This window comes from Siphateles boraxobius, unplaced genomic scaffold (genome assembly GCF_051911475.1).
Source record: "Siphateles boraxobius isolate OS27281-9 unplaced genomic scaffold, OSU_SipBor_1 132, whole genome shotgun sequence".
NCBI lineage: Eukaryota > Metazoa > Chordata > Actinopteri > Cypriniformes > Leuciscidae > Siphateles > Siphateles boraxobius.
Genome location: NW_027508736.1, coordinates 95,001 through 116,712, shown reverse-complemented (window position 1 = coordinate 116,712; position 21,712 = coordinate 95,001). Strand labels below are relative to the sequence as shown.

General features: G+C 46.6%; 1 protein-coding gene across 1 annotated transcript in view; it reads left to right on the top strand.

The window, feature by feature from the left end:
* The first annotated feature begins 10,560 nt into the window (after window positions 1-10,560).
* The window catches only part of dctn6 (dynactin subunit 6), a 23,534-nt gene continuing 12,382 nt past the window's right edge, over window positions 10,561-21,712 (top strand). Inside the window, exons 1-2 of the mRNA XM_077229756.1 lie at window positions 10,561-10,685; window positions 11,698-11,762. Coding sequence (XP_077085871.1) covers window positions 10,648-10,685; window positions 11,698-11,762 — 103 coding nt within the window. The 5' untranslated portion in view covers window positions 10,561-10,647. The remainder of the gene's footprint in view (window positions 10,686-11,697; window positions 11,763-21,712) is intronic.

Below are 21,712 nucleotides of genomic sequence, written 5' to 3'. Positions count from 1 at the left end.
AACTCCACATGCTTTTACTCCACAATCTGTTACTCCGCACTATAGTTACTCCACATGCTGTTACTCCACAGTCTGTTACACATGCTGTTCCTCCACACTATAGTTACTCCACAGTCTGTTACTCCACACTATAGTTACTCCACACTATAGTTACTCCACAGTCTGTTACTCCACATGCTGTTACTCCACAGTCTGTTACTCCACATGCTGTTACTCCACACTATAGTTACTCCACAGTCTGTTACTCCATAATATAGTTACTCCAAACTATAGTTACTCCACACTATAGTTACTCCACAGTCTGTTACTCCACATGCTGTTACTCCACATGGTGTTACTCCACATGATGTTACTCCACATGCTGTTACTCCACATGCTGTTACTCCACATGCTGTTACTCCACACTATAGTTACTCCACATGCTGTTACTCCACACTATAGTTACCCCACATGCTGTTACTCAACATGCTGTTACTCCACACTATAGTTACCCCACATGCTGTTACTCCACATGCTGTTACTCCACATGCGGTTACTCCACACTATAGTTACTCCACATGCTGTTACTCCACACTATAGTTACTCCACACTATAGTTACTCCACATGCTGTTACTCCACACTATAGTTACCCCACATGCTGTTACTCCACATGCTGTTACTCCACATGCTGTTACTCCACATGCTGTTACTCCACACTATAGTTACTCCATATGCTGTTACTCCACAGTCTGTTACTCCACATGCTGTTACTTCACACTATAGGTACCCCATATGCTGTTACTCCACATGCTGTTACTCCACACTATAGTTACCCCACATGCTGTTACTCCACATGATGTTACTCCACACTATAGTTACCCCACATGCTGTTACTCCACAGGCTGTTACTCCACATGCTGTTACTACACACTATAGTTACTCCATATGCTGTTACTCCACAGTCTGTTACTCCACATGCTGTTACTCCATATGCTGTAACTCCACATGCTGTTACTCCACACTATAGTTACTCCACATGCTGTTACTCCACACTATAGTTACTCCACATACTGTTACCCCACACTATAGTTAATTCACATGCTGTTACTCCACACTATAGCTACTCCACATGATGTTACTTCACACTATAGGTACCCCATATGATGTTACTTCACATGCTGTTACTCCACACTATAGTTACCCCACATGCTGTTACTCCACATGCTCTTACTCAACATGCTGTTACTCCACATGCTGTTACTCCACACTATAGTTACCCCACATGCTGTTACTCCACATGCTGTTACTACACACTATAGTTACTCCATATGCTGTTACTCCACAGTCTGTTACTCCACACTATAGTTACTCCACAATCTGTTACTCCACACTATAGTTACTCCACATGCTGTTACTCCACATGCTGTTATTCCACACTATAGTTACTCCACATGCTGTTACTCCACAGTCTGTAACTCCACATGCTGTTACTCCACACTATAGTTACTCCACAGTCTGTTACTCCACATGCTATTACTCCACACTATAGTTACTCCACATGCTGTTACTCCACAGTCTGTTACTCCACATGCTGTTACTCCACATGCTGTTACTCCACACTATAGGTACTCCACATGCTGTTACTCCACACAATAGTTACTCCACATGCTGTTACTCTACACTATAGTTACTCCACATGCTGTTACTCCACATGATGTTACTCCACACAATAATTACTCCACAGTCTGTTACTCCACATGCTGTTACTACACACTATAGTTACTCCACAGTCTGTTACTCCACATGCTGTTACTCCACACTATAGTTATTCCACATGCTGTTACTCCACACTATAGTTACTCCACATGCTGTTACTCCACACTATAGTTACTCCACACTATAGTTACTCCACATGCTGTTACTCCACATTATGTTACTCCACACAATAGTTACTCCACATGCTGTTACTCCACATGATGTTACTCTACACAATAGTTACTCCACAGTCTGTTACTCCACATGCTGTTACTACACACTATAGCTACTCCACATGCTGTTACTCCACACTATAGTTACTCCACATGCTGTTGCTCCACACTATAGTTACTCCACATGCTGCTACTCCACACTATAGTTACCCCCACATGCTGTTACTCCACACTATAGTTACTCCACATGCTGTTACTCCACATGATGTTACTCCACACAATAGTTACTCCACAGTCTGTTAATCCACATGCTGTTACTACACACTATAGTTACTCCACAGTCTGTTACTCCACATGCTGTTACTCCACACTATAGTTACTCCACATGCTGTTACTCCACACTATATTTACCCCACATGCTGTTACTCCACAGGCTGTTACTCCACATGCTGTTACTACACACTATAGTTACTCCATATGCTGTTACTCCACAGTCTGTTACTCCACATGCTGTTACTCCATATGCTGTAACTCCACATGCTGTTACTCCACACTATAGTTACTCCACATGCTGTTACTCCACACTATAGTTACTCCACATGCTGTTACTCCACACTATAGTTACTCCACATGCTGTTACTCCACACTATAGTTACTCCACATGCTGTTACTCCACATGCTGTTACTCCACACTATAGTTACTCCACATGCTGTTACTCCACACTATAGTTACTCCACATGCTGTTACTCCACACAATAGTTACTCCACAGTCTGTTACTCCACATGCTGTTACTACACACTATAGTTACTCCACAGTCTGTTACTCCACATGCTGTTACTCCACACTATAGTTACTCAACATGCTGTTACTCCACACTATAGTTACTCCACACTATAGTTACTCCACATGCTGTTACTCCACATTATGTTACTCCACACAATAGTTACTCCACATGCTGTTACTCCACATGATGTTACTCTACACAATAGTTACTCCACAGTCTGTTACTCCACATGCTGTTACTACACACTATAGCTACTCCACATGCTGTTACTCCACATGCTGTTGCTCCACACTATAGTTACTCCACATGCTGTTACTCCACACTATAGTTACCCCCACATGCTGTTACTCCACACTATAGTTATTCCACATGCTGTTACTCCACATGATGTTACTCCACACAATAGTTACTCCACAGTCTGTTACTCCACACTATAGTTACTCCACAGTCTGTTACTCCACATGCTGTTACTCCACACTATAGTTACTCCACATGCTGTTACTCCACACTATAGTTACTCCACACTATAGTTACTCCACATGCTGTTACTCCACATTATGTTACTCCACACAATAGTTACTCCACATGCTGTTACTCCACATGATGTTACTCCATACAATAGTTACTCCACAGTCTGTTACTCCACATGCTGTTACTACACACTATAGTTACTCCACAGTCTGTTACTCCACACTATAGTTACTCCACATGCTGTTACTCCACACTATAGTTACTCCACATGCTTTTACTCCACATTATGTTACTCCACACAATAGTTACTCCACATGCTGTTACTCCACATGATGTTACTCCACACAATAGTTACTCCACAGTCTGTTACTCCACATGCTGTTACTACACACTATAGTTACTCCACATGCTGTTACTCCACATGATGTTACTCCACACAATAGTTACTCCACATGCTGTTACTCCACATGATGTTACTCCACACAATAGTTACTCCACATGCTGTTACTCCACACTATAGTTACTCCACATGCTGTTACTCCACACTATAGTTACTCCACATGCTGTTACTCCACATTATAGTTACTCCACATGCTGTTACTCCACACGATGTTACTCCACACAATAGTTACTCCACAGTCTGTTACTCCACATGCTGTTACTACACACTATAGTTACTCCACAGTCTGTTACTCCACATGCTGTTACTCCACACTATAGTTACTCCACATGCTGTTACTCCACACTATAGTTACTCCACATGCTGTTACTCCACACAATAGTTACTCCACATGCTGTTACTCCACACTATAGTTACTCCACATGCTGTTACTCCACACTATAGTTACTCCACATGCTGTTACTCCACACTATAGTTACTCCACATGCTTTTACTCCACATTATGTTACTCCACACAATAGTTACTCCACATGCTGTTACTCCACATGATGTTACTCCACACAATAGTTACTCCACAGTCTGTTACTCCACATGCTGTTACTACACACTATAGTTACTCCACATGCTGTTACTCCACATGATGTTACTCCACACAATAGTTACTCCACATGCTGTTACTCCACATGATGTTACTCCACACAATAGTTACTCCACATGCTGTTACTCCACACTATAGTTACTCCACATGCTGTTACTCCACACTATAGTTACTCCACATGCTGTTACTCCACATTATAGTTACTCCACATGCTGTTACTCCACACGATGTTACTCCACACAATAGTTACTCCACAGTCTGTTACTCCACATGCTGTTACTACACACTATAGTTACTCCACAGTCTGTTACTCCACATGCTGTTACTCCACACTATAGTTACTCCACATGCTGTTACTCCACACTATAGTTACTCCACATGCTGTTACTCCACACTATAGTTACTCCACATGCTGTTACTCCACACTATAGTTACTCCACATGCTGTTATTCCACAGTCTGCTCAGGAACTATGTTCTCCAGTGGATCTCCAGTGAGTAACGTTACCTATGGCTTGACAGGAGCAAAAAATTTTAACTATTTAAAAAAAAATGAAAATTAAAAAAAATATAAAAAAAAGTTTGTCATGTATAAAACACATACCAATCATCATCTGGCACAACAAGGTCAAATGTCATTGGACAATGTGAAGTGGAGCGGAACTTTTCTGGTCATTCATTAATCGTTTGAAAATTACATAGACAGATGAGTTCATATTTATGAAGCGATCTGAATCTTTGTCGTTGAAACAATAGATGTTAATTGACTGCAAAGCGCTGCACAAAACCAGCACCAAAAGTCACATTAATAGTAAGCAATATTCAAGTCACTTTGTCTATGTATATTGATACACCATTTAACATTTGATCAAACTATTATAGTAGGTTAAATGAAGCCCAGGCACCACTATGGGTGTGAGGTGTAAACAAATAATCATTAATTTCTGTGAACAAAGATTAATTTTCAGCATCATTACTCCAGTCTTCAGCAGAGGTGGAAAGTCCAGGTTCAGAAAGTAAAAGTCCTCCTCAGTAGTTTGTTCCAAACACCTGGATTTGCTAATTAGCAGTTTTTCAGCCAGTAGGTAGAACTAATTCGTGAGATCAGCTGACTGAGTTCATGGGTAGAATAAACTTTTACTTTCTGACCCCTGGGGCCCGTTCTTCGTACGTCGCTAACTGGATTTGATTGTCGACGATTTAGCATGATCTTGGATTGTTCGGTTCTTCGACGCTCATCCTGGACTTGCTGTCATAGCAACAGATGCGCCAGCTTGAACCTGCTCGCGAGCGGCTTATTTCATGGAAACAGGATTAGATCGCAGCTTTATAAGCGGAGGTGATACGGGAAGTCCTTTAGCGCAGCGCGATAGTGTTGGCTACTTTCTGAGATATATAATTTTTCTCAAGACTCGTGAGGATGTCGTTTACATCATAATTTTTTTGGAAACGCACATTAAATGTTCGACTCGTCGGACTTGGCCTTTAATAACAGCACAACTGTGTGCATTGCCCTGAGATTCTTTGCGAGTGTGGTTAGGGGGGGTGGGGGGTGGGGGGGTAAACCTGTCAACACATGGCTTATGCAACAAACATTAAAAGGAAAAGTACAACACTGGCCACCTCTGTATCACTGCTTAGTGCAGACTCGTCTGTAGATGCGGACTCCTGCAACTCATATTAGAAATAATAGGCACACAAGTGTAAATGAAGTAAAGTTATTTAAGCACTTACAGATACTTTCTCCAAAAGACAGTCATCTGAGAGGGTTTCTTCACTGTCCTGTGCATTGGGGGAAATGGGCATTACAAAGTGTTGTACTTTCTTCCCTTTCGAAGTAAAGTTAGGAAAAGTCTTCCATGTTTCAGAAAACACTTGCTTGGGAACAGATAAAAGTGTTGGTGTAAAACTGCACAAAAGAGGAAAACACAATGTCATTGTAATGAAGTACACTGGGAAAAATGTGATCAATAACTCATGGCAACATATTTTTTTTACATTAACTACATGTAGTTTCACAATTGTTTCACAATTCAAAGCAATTAATTACTACTCAAGGTTTAACAGTTGATATGACTGGATTACACGCCTACTTAATTTAATGCAGCAACTAATTATTTTACAGTGTACTAAGATCATTTAAAGTTAATTTCCCAGTAATGAAGGAGTTGCTGCGACTGGTGTGTCTGGAAGAGCTGAACGCAGGGATGATGACCTCCACAATGGGTCGTTCACATCTAACCCAAGCGCCAGCTCTTCTGCTGGGTATAATGTGGGGTGCAGGAACACCACCTGTGTTTCTCTTTTCTTTTTTTCTCAGCTTTTTTCTTGGTTGCTTTTATAAACAGGCAAACATTTATTAGCAGTGCCTTATAAGTACAAATTACCATTAAGTAGAATATTCTAGTAATTTACTTTTACTTGTTCCCATGTTCTAGTAGTGGGTGATGACTGACATTACAATGAACAAAGTTATTAATTATTTAGATGTTAAAATACAAAAATATATATGCCTACTGTAATATGCTAAGTGATAAGAACATCTAACATGGTCACTAAACACTTAATTTGGTACTTTTTGCCAGCCCTCTCTGCTGGCTTTTACACATTTGAGGTTAAAACTTTTAATTAAGTTTTCAAATTCTGCATAACCTTCCAGCAATAACTCTTGCTCTGCTGTGGAGAAAAACTCATAGGTATATATATATATATCTATGAGAAAAACTGTGGCTCTTTGGCCACGGTGAACAGCCAATAGCAGCGTTGCTGATCTATGTTTCCACTATCGATACCAGTGTTGCCAGATGTACGATAATTATCGTATTTGTACGATAATTTTGACCTCTGTACGATCAATAATGAAAAATATCCCATAATGTACGATCATTTCAGAGTTTTCAGTCGTTCGTCCAAACACACATCCTACCGCTCCTCTCTCTGACCCAGAATCATTTCGTAACCCACTAAACACTGGACGTCGGATAGACGTGCAGATCATGTCTATATTGGGTCCGTCGGTCCATGACCCAACTTGGACATCATGTTGACGTTCAACATTTGACCGTTGAACTGGGTCATTTTTTGGACCTCATTTGGACGTCTATTACAGGTGCAGGAAATTGACATGATTAATATTCAATATTTTTATTTATTTACAAATATCAACATTGTTGTTATCAACATGATTAATACACAGATTATTTATAATTATTTAAGATAATTTTCTAAAAACACCATTAGTCTCAATCAGAAGGTGGTAATTGACATATGTAATGCTGTAGCTCCAACAGTAGAGCACTGGCGCTTGTGTAACGGTCTCCTGCTGCAACGCCTCGATCGGGGGTTCGAGTCCCAGGGAAAGCAGGACTGTAAAGGTGTAATGTAAGTCACTGGATAAACGCTTCTGCCAAATGCATAAATGTAAATACATGGTACAGAAAACGTTCTCTACCCTTTTGAAACATAGGACTACAGTTATAGAAGTTATAGAAGATACTAAACGATAATTGGACATTTCCAATCTGGCAACACTGATCGATACATATCCCCTTTTAAACCAACGCATGAACGCGCAACTATCTCAGATAACCCAATCCAGCGATACTAATCATAAACAACAGGTGTGTTAGAAGAACCCAATTAGCCGGATCACGATTAGCACGATAATATCATCTTGGATGTCTCATTTGATCTCGGATGTTTTAAGCAGCGTAGGAAGAACGGCCCTGGACTTTCCACCTCTGGTCTTCAGTGTCACATGATCCTTCAAAAATCATTCTAATATACTGATTTATTATCAATGTTGAAAACTGTTTTGCTGCTTAACATTTATTTGGAACCTGTGATGTTTTTTCAGGATTCATTGATGAGTAAAAAGTTAAAAAGAACAGCATTTATTCAAAATAAGTGTGGATCCCCCGGTCGGCCACCAGAGGTCTCGCTCTCCTGAGCGCTAGCGTTAGTCTCGGACTCCATTTCCCATGAGCCCATGCGGCACTGATCCCTGCACACCTGATCCTCATCGGGCTATTTAAACTCTGCTTGTTTGGTCCCACTGCATTTCTGGGCGTTATTCTGTCTGTCCCAGCAAACACAGAACGTTCCCGAATGGTCCCATGAGGTTATTTTTTTGGGAACCAAACAAGAACGTTATAGGAACGTTCCATGTAGGTTATTTTTAGGTTCCATTTTTCATAACGTAAGGAAAACGTTCCGGGAACGTTCCCCTAACGTTAAGGGAAAGTTCTAGGAACGTTCTGGGAACCAAAAACTAACGTTCCCAGAACGTTCCCAGAACCTAAATTTGTTTGCTGGGTGCCTGTTTGAACCCTGCCTTCGATTCGCGTTTACGACTCTTTCTTCTGCTGTTTGCTGATCTCTGTTATGAGCACGGCTGATTTCCTGTCTCTGATAGTGTTGTCAGAGAATGTCTAATGGCGCTTTTCCACTACACAGTACCAGCTCGCCTTGGCTCGGCTCGACTCGACTCGACTCGCCTTTGTTTGGTTTTCCACTGTGTAAAAGTTGTACCTGTACCTGCTTTCGGGTACTTTTTTTCGTACCACCTCCGGCGAGGTTCTAAGCGAGCTAAGGCGATACTAAAATGTGACGTGAAAACAATGCCGACTGCTGATTGGTCAGAGAGAATCGTCACTATTCACTGCGTCATCATTGCACGCGCCAGATGGAGTATCCAGAATAACCCCGCCTTTTTTAAATAGTTTAGCCAGAGATAGTTACTAAACTTACTACTATTATTATGGCAACTCGGAAGAATACGCCGTGGTCAAACGAGGAGGTGCAGACATTCCTTTGTTTGGTTGCCGAAGAGAGGATCCAGCGAGAGCTTGATGGGGCAACGAGGAACGAAAGGTGTCGCTATGACGACCGGGTACTATTTGTGGCGATACTTTCTGCAATGGAAAACGGAACGAAAAGCGAGCCGAGTCGAGGCGAGCCAAGGCGAGTCGAGTCGAGTCGAGCTGGTACTGGTAATGGAAAAGCGCCATAATGAGGGGAGAATTGGCACTGTCGGGTTACTTCCGGTTTCTGGACTGGCTGCAGTAACACGTCTCTGTCCATGCGGGGGCGCTCGCAGGCGAGTGCAGAATGAATGGGAGTCTATGGGGTTTCACCCCCAGAAATCCACTTTTCTCAGGATGTAATTTTTTGTCAAGTAATTTGAGAGTTGCATTCAAAAGGGAGGGGGCTAAGATAATACACTCAGCTTAAAATTGCATTTTTAAGTTCACTTATCTGTTCAAAAAATCCGTTCAAAAATGATGTGACACATAATAGCAGAATGCTAGCGTGTTCCGGCCAACAACGACCTATTCTGTAAGAAATCGAAAGGACATAAGTACTTGTTCATTCGATTTTTGGTCTATAATCTATATTGAGCTTGCACAATCAGCAATAAAATCTACGTTGATTCACCGAAAAGCAGGAGAAAGGGGTACATTTAGCCGTCTAGCTCCATAGACTCCCATTCATTCTGCACTCGCCCGCGATCACCTAGTGGAACTCTAATGGAACTGCAACCGAGATGATCTACATTGGGGCTAATAGACGGACTCTGGTGGTGTTTACTCTGGTATTTCGCAGTGTTGTGGAGATGTGGCGTGTTGTGTCGCGCTCCTCCACGGCGACCCCTAGTGGCCAGAACTGTGTAAATGCAACAAAACCAAATATGCATTAAAACATCTTTTATAATTCTATTGCCATTTTTATTACAGAAAAGAAAATCTTTCAAATGCAATTAACCATCTAACCATCTAATAAGATTATTAAGTGAAAAATGTTTTTTTTTATCAATTGTCATGGTTTGTTTTGTTTGTTCTATGAATGGCTCAGCTAAACAGGCCAATTATATTACTATAGACTATTATATTCGTTTTATTATACTAATGTCTAAATGTATAAAACTGATCAGAGATCAGGTAAACCCCACAGACACTATGATTCATGTGTTGACAGAGATCGAAGCGCTGAAACATTAGTATGAAGGTGTTGTTGGTGGAGTGTGTAGTTGTAGAGAAGACACACACGTGTATCAGTGAATCTGAAGTCACAGAGAGAAATGTTTTACGAGTTGCACACTTGAAGACTTTTCTCTCTCTCCCACAAACACAACAGTTACACCTTCTCTAATTATTCATTGCAAGAGCACAAATCCTATTCTACAAATCACACATTATTAAACTCATACGCTCACATTTGTGCTGCAGTGAATATGGTGCAAAACGCATTTACACACCCGCATCAACACATGTGAGTCACGGAGAAATGTTGCTCATCCGGAAATCAGTGTAAATTCATCCAATTAGAGTTGCACACTTCTAGAATATCCTCTATGTAGAATAGGGCTCCTGTAATCATAGACATCATATCTATGCCTGTAATACTGAACAGACATCATCGATCGATCACACGCGCCATCGCTGACAGGCGCCTCAGTCGAGCGCTGACGTCATCGAGCGAGTTAAGATGGCGGATCCAAATGCAAAACAAACCGGGCAGAAAAGGTAAAATATATATTTCTTCAACAATTTGTCTTGTTTTTAAGAACTAAATCTCACGAATGCAGCTGCAACTATGGCCATAATGCGATATAGACCTCTGTGTTATTAAACATAGATAAAAAATAATCTAGATTTAAACAGACACACCCAACGTCATATTGATACTTGTATTAATGATGATGCATGTGTTACTGCATCTGTATTAACATGCATTATGAATAATCTAGAGGAAAAGACCAGCGGCGGTTTAATTTACGTTTATTGTTATATTAATAATCAGGATAAATCGGAATGTTGGAGACAAATATCTCAAAATCATTTCAGATTTATCATCACTGTTTATTCATGATCGAGAGTAAGAACACAACTTGCTACTTTTAAGTGGGAAAAAGAAGCCACAAACTGCAGGATTTATTTGCAAGTTTTTGTCTTTTGATTTGTAAGTATAATTTCATGCCCGAAAGAAGAAGGTCTTTCATCTGGTCACGTGATGTTACAGTCATCTGGTCACGTGATGTTACAGTCATCTGGTCACGTGATGCTACAGTCATCTGGTCACGTGTTGTTACAGAGATCAGAAAGAGATTTATGAATTAAAGAGACCCACGACTCGTCAAACATTAATTAACCCTCTGTACTGGATAATGTATCTCTCTGTGTCTCAGGAAATATTATTATTATTATTTTAGAAATATGAAGCTGATGTGTTTGTGTGATATTCTCATGTTAACTCTTCCAGCACAGACTCAGCTGGTGTTTGGAAAGCTCGTCTCTAACACAGATTAAACAGTGATATAACAAACAGTCACTGAAGACCAAATCATATTTCTGGAGAATCATCCAGATGTTTCTGGTTTATTCAGTTCCTAACCCTAACCTGTAACTATAATCACTCGTTGTTCCAGACATCAGGTTATTATACTGCAGAATCATGTATTTAGATGATTGACATGTCAAGAGTGTCTTGATTCCTTTATAAAGTTCATCAGTCTAATGTTTTCAATTCTGTTTTCAGTGTGAAGATCTTAGCAGGAGCCGTAGTGTGTGTGGAGAGTGACATCAGAGGAGACGTGACCATCGGTGAGTGTGTGTGTGTGTGTGTGTGGAGAGTGACATCAGAGGAGACGTGACCATCGGTGAGTGTGTGTGTGTGTGTGTGTGTGTGTGTGGAGAGTGACATCAGAGGAGACGTGACCATCGGTGAGTGTGTGTGTGTGTGTGTGTGTGTGGAGAGTGACATCAGAGGAGACGTGACCATCGGTGAGTGTGTGTGTGTGTGTGTGTGTGTGTGTGGAGAGTGACATCAGAGGAGACGTGACCATCGGTGAGTGTGTGTGTGTGTGTGTGTGTGTGTGTGTGTGGAGAGTGACATCAGAGGAGACGTGACCATCGGTGAGTGTGTGTGTGTGTGTGTGTGTGTGTGTGTGTGTGTGGAGAGTGACATCAGAGGAGACGTGACCATCGGTGAGTGTGTGTGTGTGTGTGTGTGTGGAGAGTGACGTCAGAGGAGACGTGACCATCGGTGAGTGTGTGTGTGTGTGTGTGTGTGTGTGTGTGTGTGTGTGTGGAGAGTGACATCAGAGGAGACGTGACCACCGGTGAGTGTGTGTGTGTGTGTGTGTGTGTGTGGAGAGTGACATCAGAGGAGACGTGACCACCGGTGAGTGTGTGTGTGAGTGTGTGTGTGTGTGTGGAGAGTGACATCAGAGGAGACGTGACCATCGGTGAGTGTGTGTGTGTGTGTGTGTGTGTGTGTGTGGAGAGTGACATCAGAGGAGACGTGACCACCGGTGAGTGTGTGTGTGTGTGTGTGTGTGTGTGTGTGGAGAGTGACATCAGAGGAGACGTGACCACCGGTGAGTGTGTGTGTGTGTGTGTGTGTGTGTGTGTGGAGAGTGACATCAGAGGAGACGTGACCATCGGTGAGTGTGTGTGTGAGTGTGTGTGTGTGTGTGGAGAGTGACATCAGAGGAGACGTGACCACCGGTGAGTGTGTGTGTGTGTGTGTGTGTGGAGAGTGACATCAGAGGAGACGTGACCATCGGTGAGTGTGTGTGTGTGTGTGTGTGTGGAGAGTGACATCAGAGGAGACGTGACCATCGGTGAGTGTGTGTGTGTGTGTGTGTGTGTGTGTGGAGAGTGACATCAGAGGAGACGTGACCATCGGTGAGTGTGTGTGTGTGTGTGTGTGTGTGTGTGTGTGGAGAGTGACATCAGAGGAGACGTGACCATCGGTGAGTGTGTGTGTGTGTGTGTGTGTGTGTGTGTGTGTGTGGAGAGTGACATCAGAGGAGACGTGACCATCGGTGAGTGTGTGTGTGTGTGTGTGTGTGTGTGTGGAGAGTGACATCAGAGGAGACGTGACCACCGGTGAGTGTGTGTGTGTGTGTGTGTGTGTGTGTGTGGAGAGTGACATCAGAGGAGACGTGACCACCGGTGAGTGTGTGTGTGTGTGTGTGTGTGTGTGTGGAGAGTGACATCAGAGGAGACGTGACCATCGGTGAGTGTGTGTGTGTGTGTGTGTGGAGAGTGACATCAGAGGAGACGTGACCATCGGTGAGTGTGTGTGTGTGTGTGTGGAGAGTGACATCAGAGGAGACGTGACCATCGGTGAGTGTGTGTGTGTGTATGTGTGTGTGTGTGTGTGTGTGGAGAGTGACATCAGAGGAGACGTGACCATCGGTGAGTGTGTGTGTGTGTGTGTGTGTGGAGAGTGACATCAGAGGAGACGTGACCACCGGTGAGTGTGTGTGTGTGTGTGTGTGTGTGTGTGGAGAGTGACATCAGAGGAGACGTGACCATCGGTGAGTGTGTGTGTGTGTGGAGAGTGACATCAGAGGAGACGTGACCATCGGTGAGTGTGTGTGTGTGTGTGTGTGTGTGTGTGGAGAGTGACATCAGAGGAGACGTGACCACCGGTGAGTGTGTGTGTGTGTGTGTGTGTGTGGAGAGTGACATCAGAGGAGACGTGACCATCGGTGAGTGTGTGTGTGTGTGTGTGTGTGTGGAGAGTGACATCAGAGGAGACGTGACCACCGGTGAGTGTGTGTGTGTGTGTGTGTGTGTGTGTGGAGAGTGACATCAGAGGAGACGTGACCATCGGTGAGTGTGTGTGTGTGTGTGTGTGTGTGGAGAGTGACATCAGAGGAGACGTGACCACCGGTGAGTGTGTGTGTGTGTGTGTGTGTGGAGAGTGACATCAGAGGAGACGTGACCATCGGTGAGTGTGTGTGTGTGTGTGTGTGTGTGGAGAGTGACATCAGAGGAGACGTGACCATCGGTGAGTGTGTGTGTGTGTATGTGTGTGTGTGTGTGTGTGTGGAGAGTGACATCAGAGGAGACGTGACCATCGGTGAGTGTGTGTGTGTGTGTGTGTGTGGAGAGTGACATCAGAGGAGACGTGACCACCGGTGAGTGTGTGTGTGTGTGTGTGTGGAGAGTGACATCAGAGGAGACGTGACCACCGGTGAGTGTGTGTGTGTCTGTGTGTGTGTGTGTGTGTGGAGAGTGACATCAGAGGAGACGTGACCATCGGTGAGTGTGTGTGTGTGTGTGTGTGTGTGTGTGTGGAGAGTGACATCAGAGGAGACGTGACCATCGGTGAGTGTGTGTGTGTGTGTGTGTGTGTGTGTGTGGAGAGTGACATCAGAGGAGACGTGACCACCGGTGAGTGTGTGTATGTGTGTGTGTGTGTGTGTGTGTGGAGAGTGACATCAGAGGAGACGTGACCACCGGTGAGTGTGTGTGTGTGTGTGTGTGTGGAGAGTGACATCAGAGGAGACGTGACCACCGGTGAGTGTGTGTGTGTGTGTGTGTGGAGAGTGACATCAGAGGAGACGTGACCATCGGTGAGTGTGAGTGTGAGTGTGTGTGTGTGTGTGTGTGTGTGGAGAGTGACATCACAGGAGACGTGACCATCGGTGTGTGTGTGTGTGTGGAGAGTGACATCAGAGGAGACGTGACCATCGGTGTGTGTGTGTGTGTGTGTGTGTGGAGAGTGACATCAGAGGAGACGTGACCATCGGTGAGTGTGTGTGTGTGTGGAGAGTGACATCAGAGGAGACGTGACCACCGGTGAGTGTGTGTGTGTGTGTGTGTGGAGAGTGACATCAGAGGAGACGTGACCACCGGTGAGTGTGTGTGTGTGTGTGTGGAGAGTGACATCAGAGGAGACGTGACCACCGGTGAGTGTGTGTGTGTGTGTGTGTGGAGAGTGACATCAGAGGAGACGTGACCACCGGTGAGTGTGTGTGTGTGTGTGTGGAGAGTGACATCAGAGGAGACGTGACCACCGGTGAGTGTGTGTGTGTGTGTGTGTGTGTGTGGAGAGTGACATCAGAGGAGACGTGACCATCGGTGAGTGTGTGTGTGTGTGTGTGTGTGTGTGTGGAGAGTGACATCAGAGGAGACGTGACCATCGGTGAGTGTGTGTGTGTGTGTGTGTGTGTGTGTGGAGAGTGACATCAGAGGAGACGTGACCACCGGTGAGTGTGTGTGTGTGTGTGTGTGTGTGTGTGGAGAGTGACATCAGAGGAGACGTGACCATCGGTGAGTGTGTGTGTGTGTGTGTGTGGAGAGTGACATCAGAGGAGACGTGACCATCGGTGAGTGTGTGTGTGTGTGTGTGGAGAGTGACATCAGAGGAGACGTGACCATCGGTGAGTGTGTGTGTGTGTATGTGTGTGTGTGTGTGTGTGTGGAGAGTGACATCAGAGGAGACGTGACCATCGGTGAGTGTGTGTGTGTGTGTGTGTGTGGAGAGTGACATCAGAGGAGACGTGACCACCGGTGAGTGTGTGTGTGTGTGTGTGTGTGTGTGGAGAGTGACATCAGAGGAGACGTGACCATCGGTGAGTGTGTGTGTGTGTGGAGAGTGACATCAGAGGAGACGTGACCATCGGTGAGTGTGTGTGTGTGTGTGTGTGTGTGTGTGGAGAGTGACATCAGAGGAGACGTGACCACCGGTGAGTGTGTGTGTGTGTGTGTGTGTGTGTGTGGAGAGTGACATCAGAGGAGACGTGACCATCGGTGAGTGTGTGTGTGTGTGTGTGTGTGTGGAGAGTGACATCAGAGGAGACGTGACCACCGGTGAGTGTGTGTGTGTGTGTGTGTGTGTGTGTGTGTGTGGAGAGTGACATCAGAGGAGACGTGACCATCGGTGAGTGTGTGTGTGTGTGTGTGTGTGTGGAGAGTGACATCAGAGGAGACGTGACCACCGGTGAGTGTGTGTGTGTGTGTGTGTGTGTGTGTGTGGAGAGTGACATCAGAGGAGACGTGACCATCGGTGAGTGTGTGTGTGTGTGTGTGTGTGTGGAGAGTGACATCAGAGGAGACGTGACCATCGGTGAGTGTGTGTGTGTGTATGTGTGTGTGTGTGTGTGTGTGGAGAGTGACATCAGAGGAGACGTGACCATCGGTGAGTGTGTGTGTGTGTGTGTGTGTGGAGAGTGACATCAGAGGAGACGTGACCACCGGTGAGTGTGTGTGTGTGTGTGTGTGTGTGTGGAGAGTGACATCAGAGGAGACGTGACCACCGGTGAGTGTGTGTGTGTCTGTGTGTGTGTGTGTGTGTGGAGAGTGACATCAGAGGAGACGTGACCATCTGTGAGTGTGTGTGTGTGTGTGTGTGTGTGTGTGTGTGTGGAGAGTGACATCAGAGGAGACGTGACCATCGGTGAGTGTGTGTGTGTGTGTGTGTGTGTGTGTGTGGAGAGTGACATCAGAGGAGACGTGACCACCGGTGAGTGTGTGTATGTGTGTGTGTGTGTGTGTGTGTGGAGAGTGACATCAGAGGAGACGTGACCACCGGTGAGTGTGTGTGTGTGTGTGGAGAGTGACATCAGAGGAGACGTGACCACCGGTGAGTGTGTGTGTGTGTGTGTGTGGAGAGTGACATCAGAGGAGACGTGACCATCGGTGAGTGTGAGTGTGAGTGTGTGTGTGTGTGTGTGTGTGTGGAGAGTGACATCACAGGAGACGTGACCATCGGTGTGTGTGTGTGTGTGGAGAGTGACATCAGAGGAGACGTGACCATCGGTGTGTGTGTGTGTGTGTGTGTGTGGAGAGTGACATCAGAGGAGACGTGACCATCGGTGAGTGTGTGTGTGTGTGGAGAGTGACATCAGAGGAGACGTGACCACCGGTGAGTGTGTGTGTGTGTGTGTGTGTGGAGAGTGACATCAGAGGAGACGTGACCACCGGTGAGTGTGTGTGTGTGTGTGTGGAGAGTGACATCAGAGGAGACGTGACCACCGGTGAGTGTGTGTGTGTGTGTGTGTGGAGAGTGACATCAGAGGAGACGTGACCACCGGTGAGTGTGTGTGTGTGTGTGTGGAGAGTGACATCAGAGGAGACGTGACCACCGGTGAGTGTGTGTGTGTGTGTGTGTGTGTGTGGAGAGTGACATCAGAGGAGACGTGACCATCGGTGAGTGTGTGTGTGTGTGTGTGTGTGTGTGTGGAGAGTGACATCAGAGGAGACGTGACCATCGGTGAGTGTGTGTGTGTGTGTGTGTGTGTGTGTGGAGAGTGACATCAGAGGAGACGTGACCACCGGTGAGTGTGTGTGTGTGTGTGTGTGTGTTTGTGTGTGTGTGTGTGTGTGGAGAGTGACATCAGAGGAGACGTGACCACCGGTGAGTGTGTGTGTGTGGAGAGTGACATCAGAGGAGACGTGACCACCGGTGAGTGTGTGTGTGTGTGTGTGTGGAGAGTGACATCAGAGGAGACGTGACCACCGGTGAGTGTGTGTGTGTGTGTGTGTGTGTGTGTGTGTGTGTGTGTGTGTGTGTGTGTGGAGAGTGACATCAGAGGAGACGTGACCATCGGTGAGTGTGTGTGTGTGTGGAGAGTGACATCAGAGGAGACGTGACCACCGGTGAGTGTGTGTGTGTGTGTGTGTGTGTGGAGAGTGACATCAGAGGAGACGTGACCACCGGTGAGTGTGTGTGTGTGTGTGTGTGTGTGTGTGTGTGTGTGTGTGTGTGTGTGTGTGTGTGTGTGTGGAGAGTGACATCAGAGGAGACGTGACCATCGGTGAGTGTGTGTGTGTGTGTGTGTGTGTGTGTGTGGAGAGTGACATCAGAGGAGACGTGACCACCGGTGAGTGTGTGTATGTGTGTGTGTGTGTGTGTGTGTGGAGAGTGACATCAGAGGAGACGTGACCACCGGTGAGTGTGTGTGTGTGTGTGTGTGTGGAGAGTGACATCAGAGGAGACGTGACCACCGGTGAGTGTGTGTGTGTGTGTGTGTGGAGAGTGACATCAGAGGAGACGTGACCATCGGTGAGTGTGAGTGTGAGTGTGTGTGTGTGTGTGTGTGTGTGGAGAGTGACATCACAGGAGACGTGACCATCGGTGTGTGTGTGTGTGTGTGGAGAGTGACATCAGAGGAGACGTGACCATCGGTGTGTGTGTGTGTGTGTGTGTGTGGAGAGTGACATCAGAGGAGACGTGACCATCGGTGAGTGTGTGTGTGTGTGGAGAGTGACATCAGAGGAGACGTGACCACCGGTGAGTGTGTGTGTGTGTGTGTGTGTGTGTGGAGAGTGACATCAGAGGAGACGTGACCACCGGTGAGTGTGTGTGTGTGTGTGTGGAGAGTGACATCAGAGGAGACGTGACCACCGGTGAGTGTGTGTGTGTGTGTGTGTGGAGAGTGACATCAGAGGAGACGTGACCACCGGTGAGTGTGTGTGTGTGTGTGTGGAGAGTGACATCAGAGGAGACGTGACCACCGGTGAGTGTGTGTGTGTGTGTGTGTGTGTGTGGAGAGTGACATCAGAGGAGACGTGACCATCGGTGAGTGTGTGTGTGTGTGTGTGTGTGTGTGTGGAGAGTGACATCAGAGGAGACGTGACCATCGGTGAGTGTGTGTGTGTGTGTGTGTGTGTGTGTGTGTGTGGAGAGTGACATCAGAGGAGACGTGACCACCGGTGAGTGTGTGTGTGTGTGTGTGTGTGTTTGTGTGTGTGTGTGTGTGTGGAGAGTGACATCAGAGGAGACGTGACCACCGGTGAGTGTGTGTGTGTGGAGAGTGACATCAGAGGAGACGTGACCACCGGTGAGTGTGTGTGTGTGTGTGTGTGTGTGGAGAGTGACATCAGAGGAGACGTGACCACCGGTGAGTGTGTTTGTGTGTGTGTGTGTGTGTGTGTGTGTGTGTGTGTGGAGAGTGACATCAGAGGAGACGTGACCATCGGTGAGTGTGTGTGTGTGTGGAGAGTGACATCAGAGGAGACGTGACCACCGGTGAGTGTGTGTGTGTGTGTGTGTGTGTGGAGAGTGACATCAGAGGAGACGTGACCACTGGTGAGTGTGTGTGTGTGTGTGTGTGTGTGTGTGTGTGTGTGTGTGTGTGTGTGTGTGTGTGTGTGTGTGTGTGTGTGGAGAGTGACATCAGAGGAGACGTGACCATCGGTGAGTGTGTGTGTGTGTGTGGAGAGTGACATCAGAGGAGACGTGACCATCGGTGTGTGTGTGTGTGTATTGTGTGCGCACAGGGTGTGTGGCGTGTCAGTGCAGCAGTGTTGGAGGAGTAGTGCTGCTCCTGTTTCAGCTTCTGCCACCGGATAGACCCTTGTTTATTCAGACGCAGAAAAGAGGAGCCGAGTGTATGAGTCTCCTCAGCCGGCACATAGCCTCTCCACTGCCGAGATCTCGTACACGCCTCCCTGCGGCACACATGGTAACTGGTTCCTTGCGGTCCCAGGCTCGGAGCAGCAGTGGCCCCAGAGACGCGGCATGAGGCCCATCGGGGAGTGGAAGTGCCTGTCAACCACTGACCCAGCTATGGGTAAACAGTGAAGACCCCAACGGCGGCGCAGGCAAAAGAAGGCACCCTACTGCCACGTGTGTTAGCTCGGGACAAACAGTGGCTAGGGGAGCAAACCCCGAAGACAAACCTGCACCTGGGGACCGGCACAGGCGGAGGCCACACCTTCTTCTGGAAGCCCCGAAGACAAACCTGTACCTGGGGACCGGCACAGGCGGAGGCCACACCTACTTCTGGAAGTCCCCGAAGACAAACCTGCACCTGGGGACCGGCACAGGCGGACGCCACACCTACTTCTGGAAGCCCCGAAGACAAACCTGCACCTGGGGACCGGCACAGGCGGAGGCCACACCTTCTTCTGGAAGCCCCGAAGACAAACCTGCGCCTGGGGACCGGCACAGGCGGACGCCACACCTACTTCTGGAAGTCCCCGAAGACAAACCTGCACCTGGGGACCGGCACAGGCGGAGGCCACACCTTCTTCTGGAAGTCCCTGAAGACAAACCTGCACCTGGGGACCGGCACAGGCGGAGGCCACACCTTCTTCTGGAAGCCCCCGAAGACAAACCTGCACCTGGGGACCGGCACAGGCGGAGGCCACACCTTCTTCTGGAAGCCCCGAAGACAAACCTGCACCTGGGGACCGGCACAGGCGGACGCCACACCTACTTCTGGAAGTCCCCGAAGACAAACCTGCACCTGGGGACCGGCACAGGCGGAGGCCACACCTTCTTCTGGAAGCCCCGAAGACAAACCTGCACCTGGGGACCGGCACAGGCGGAGGCCACACCTTCTTCTGGAAGTCCCCGAAGACAAACCTGTACCTGGGGACCGGCACAGGCGGAGGCCACACCTTCTTCTGGAAGTCCCCGAAGACAAACCTGCACCTGGGGACCGGCACAGGCGGACGCCACACCTACTTCTGGAAGTCCCCGAAGACAAACCTGCACCTGGGGACCGGCACAGGCGGAGGCCACACCTTCTTCTGGAAGCCCCGAAGACAAACCTGCACCTGGGGACCGGCAAAGGCGGACGCCACACCTACTTCTGGAAGTCCCCGAAGAAAAACCTGCACCTGGGGACCGGCACAGGCGGACGAGGAGGGTTTCTACAGAGCTCTTGATGCCATCCTACAGAAACCCCGGCTACGGACAGGCCCGTACTCCTGGGAGATCTCGATGCTGGAGTGGCCGCGGAGCACCTGGCGTGGAGTAAAGTCATCATGGTGTGGGGAAGATGAACCGCCACGGGTTCAGGGGACAGAGTTAGGGTTAGGTGTGTCCCTAAAGCCCTCTCTTACTTGCAGCATGAAACCCCTTCTGTCTCACTGGGCCATTACGGGCATAGTTAAGAATTGTGTGTCGTTAAACATTTCTTTAAATCCGGGTGATTTACTGCTTTATGTTTGTAGTTCGTCTGTTTCCGTCCCTGCTGCCCTGGCCACACTTCAACCCTGCGGACAAATTTCTGGTTATAAATTGAACTTATCAAAAAGTGTAATATTTACCATTAATACATTAGCAAAGAATTTTCCTCTAAGTAGCCTACCCTTCAAAATCGCTTCATTTAGTTTTTCATGTATTTATGTTACACATAAATATGCAGATCTATTTAAAGCAGATTGGACTCCTTTGTTGTCCCGTTCTCGGGAGGGTTTGATCGACGGCAACTCTGAATCTCTCTAGATGCTCGAATTAATGCTGTGAAGATGTTTTGGTCCCAATATTTTTTTATTTATTTCAATGCATTCCTCTCTTTCTCCTCCCAGAATTGTTTTTTAGATTTAGCTTTAGCTTTATTATGGAATAAAAAGGTCCCCATGTTACGTAAAGTATTTCCAGAGACCCAAGCCATTGGGTTAGGCATTACCTAACCTGAGCTTCTATTATTGTGCCACCAATATTAGAGTTGTATATTGGAGTCTCTTCCCTCATGGCTTAAGATGGAAGCTAATTCCCTAAACCCAGCTCACTGCATCCCCAACTCTATCTTACTCACCTTTTGCTAAGAATCTGATAGTTAAGAGATTTGATCATATGTCTTTTTGTTTTGGTCTAGTTGTGGCCTTTAATACATTTCATGATGTATATATTGATGGCACGTTTACTTCTTTTCAATAGCTAAGGGACAAATGTTCACTTCCGAACAGCATTTTTTCAGATACTTAAAAACTTGTAGTATTGCTTGGGCAGATTTCCAGATTTTCCTTTCCTGCCTAATGTTACTCCTTTGAATAGTTTTTTTTACTCCGATTTGTAC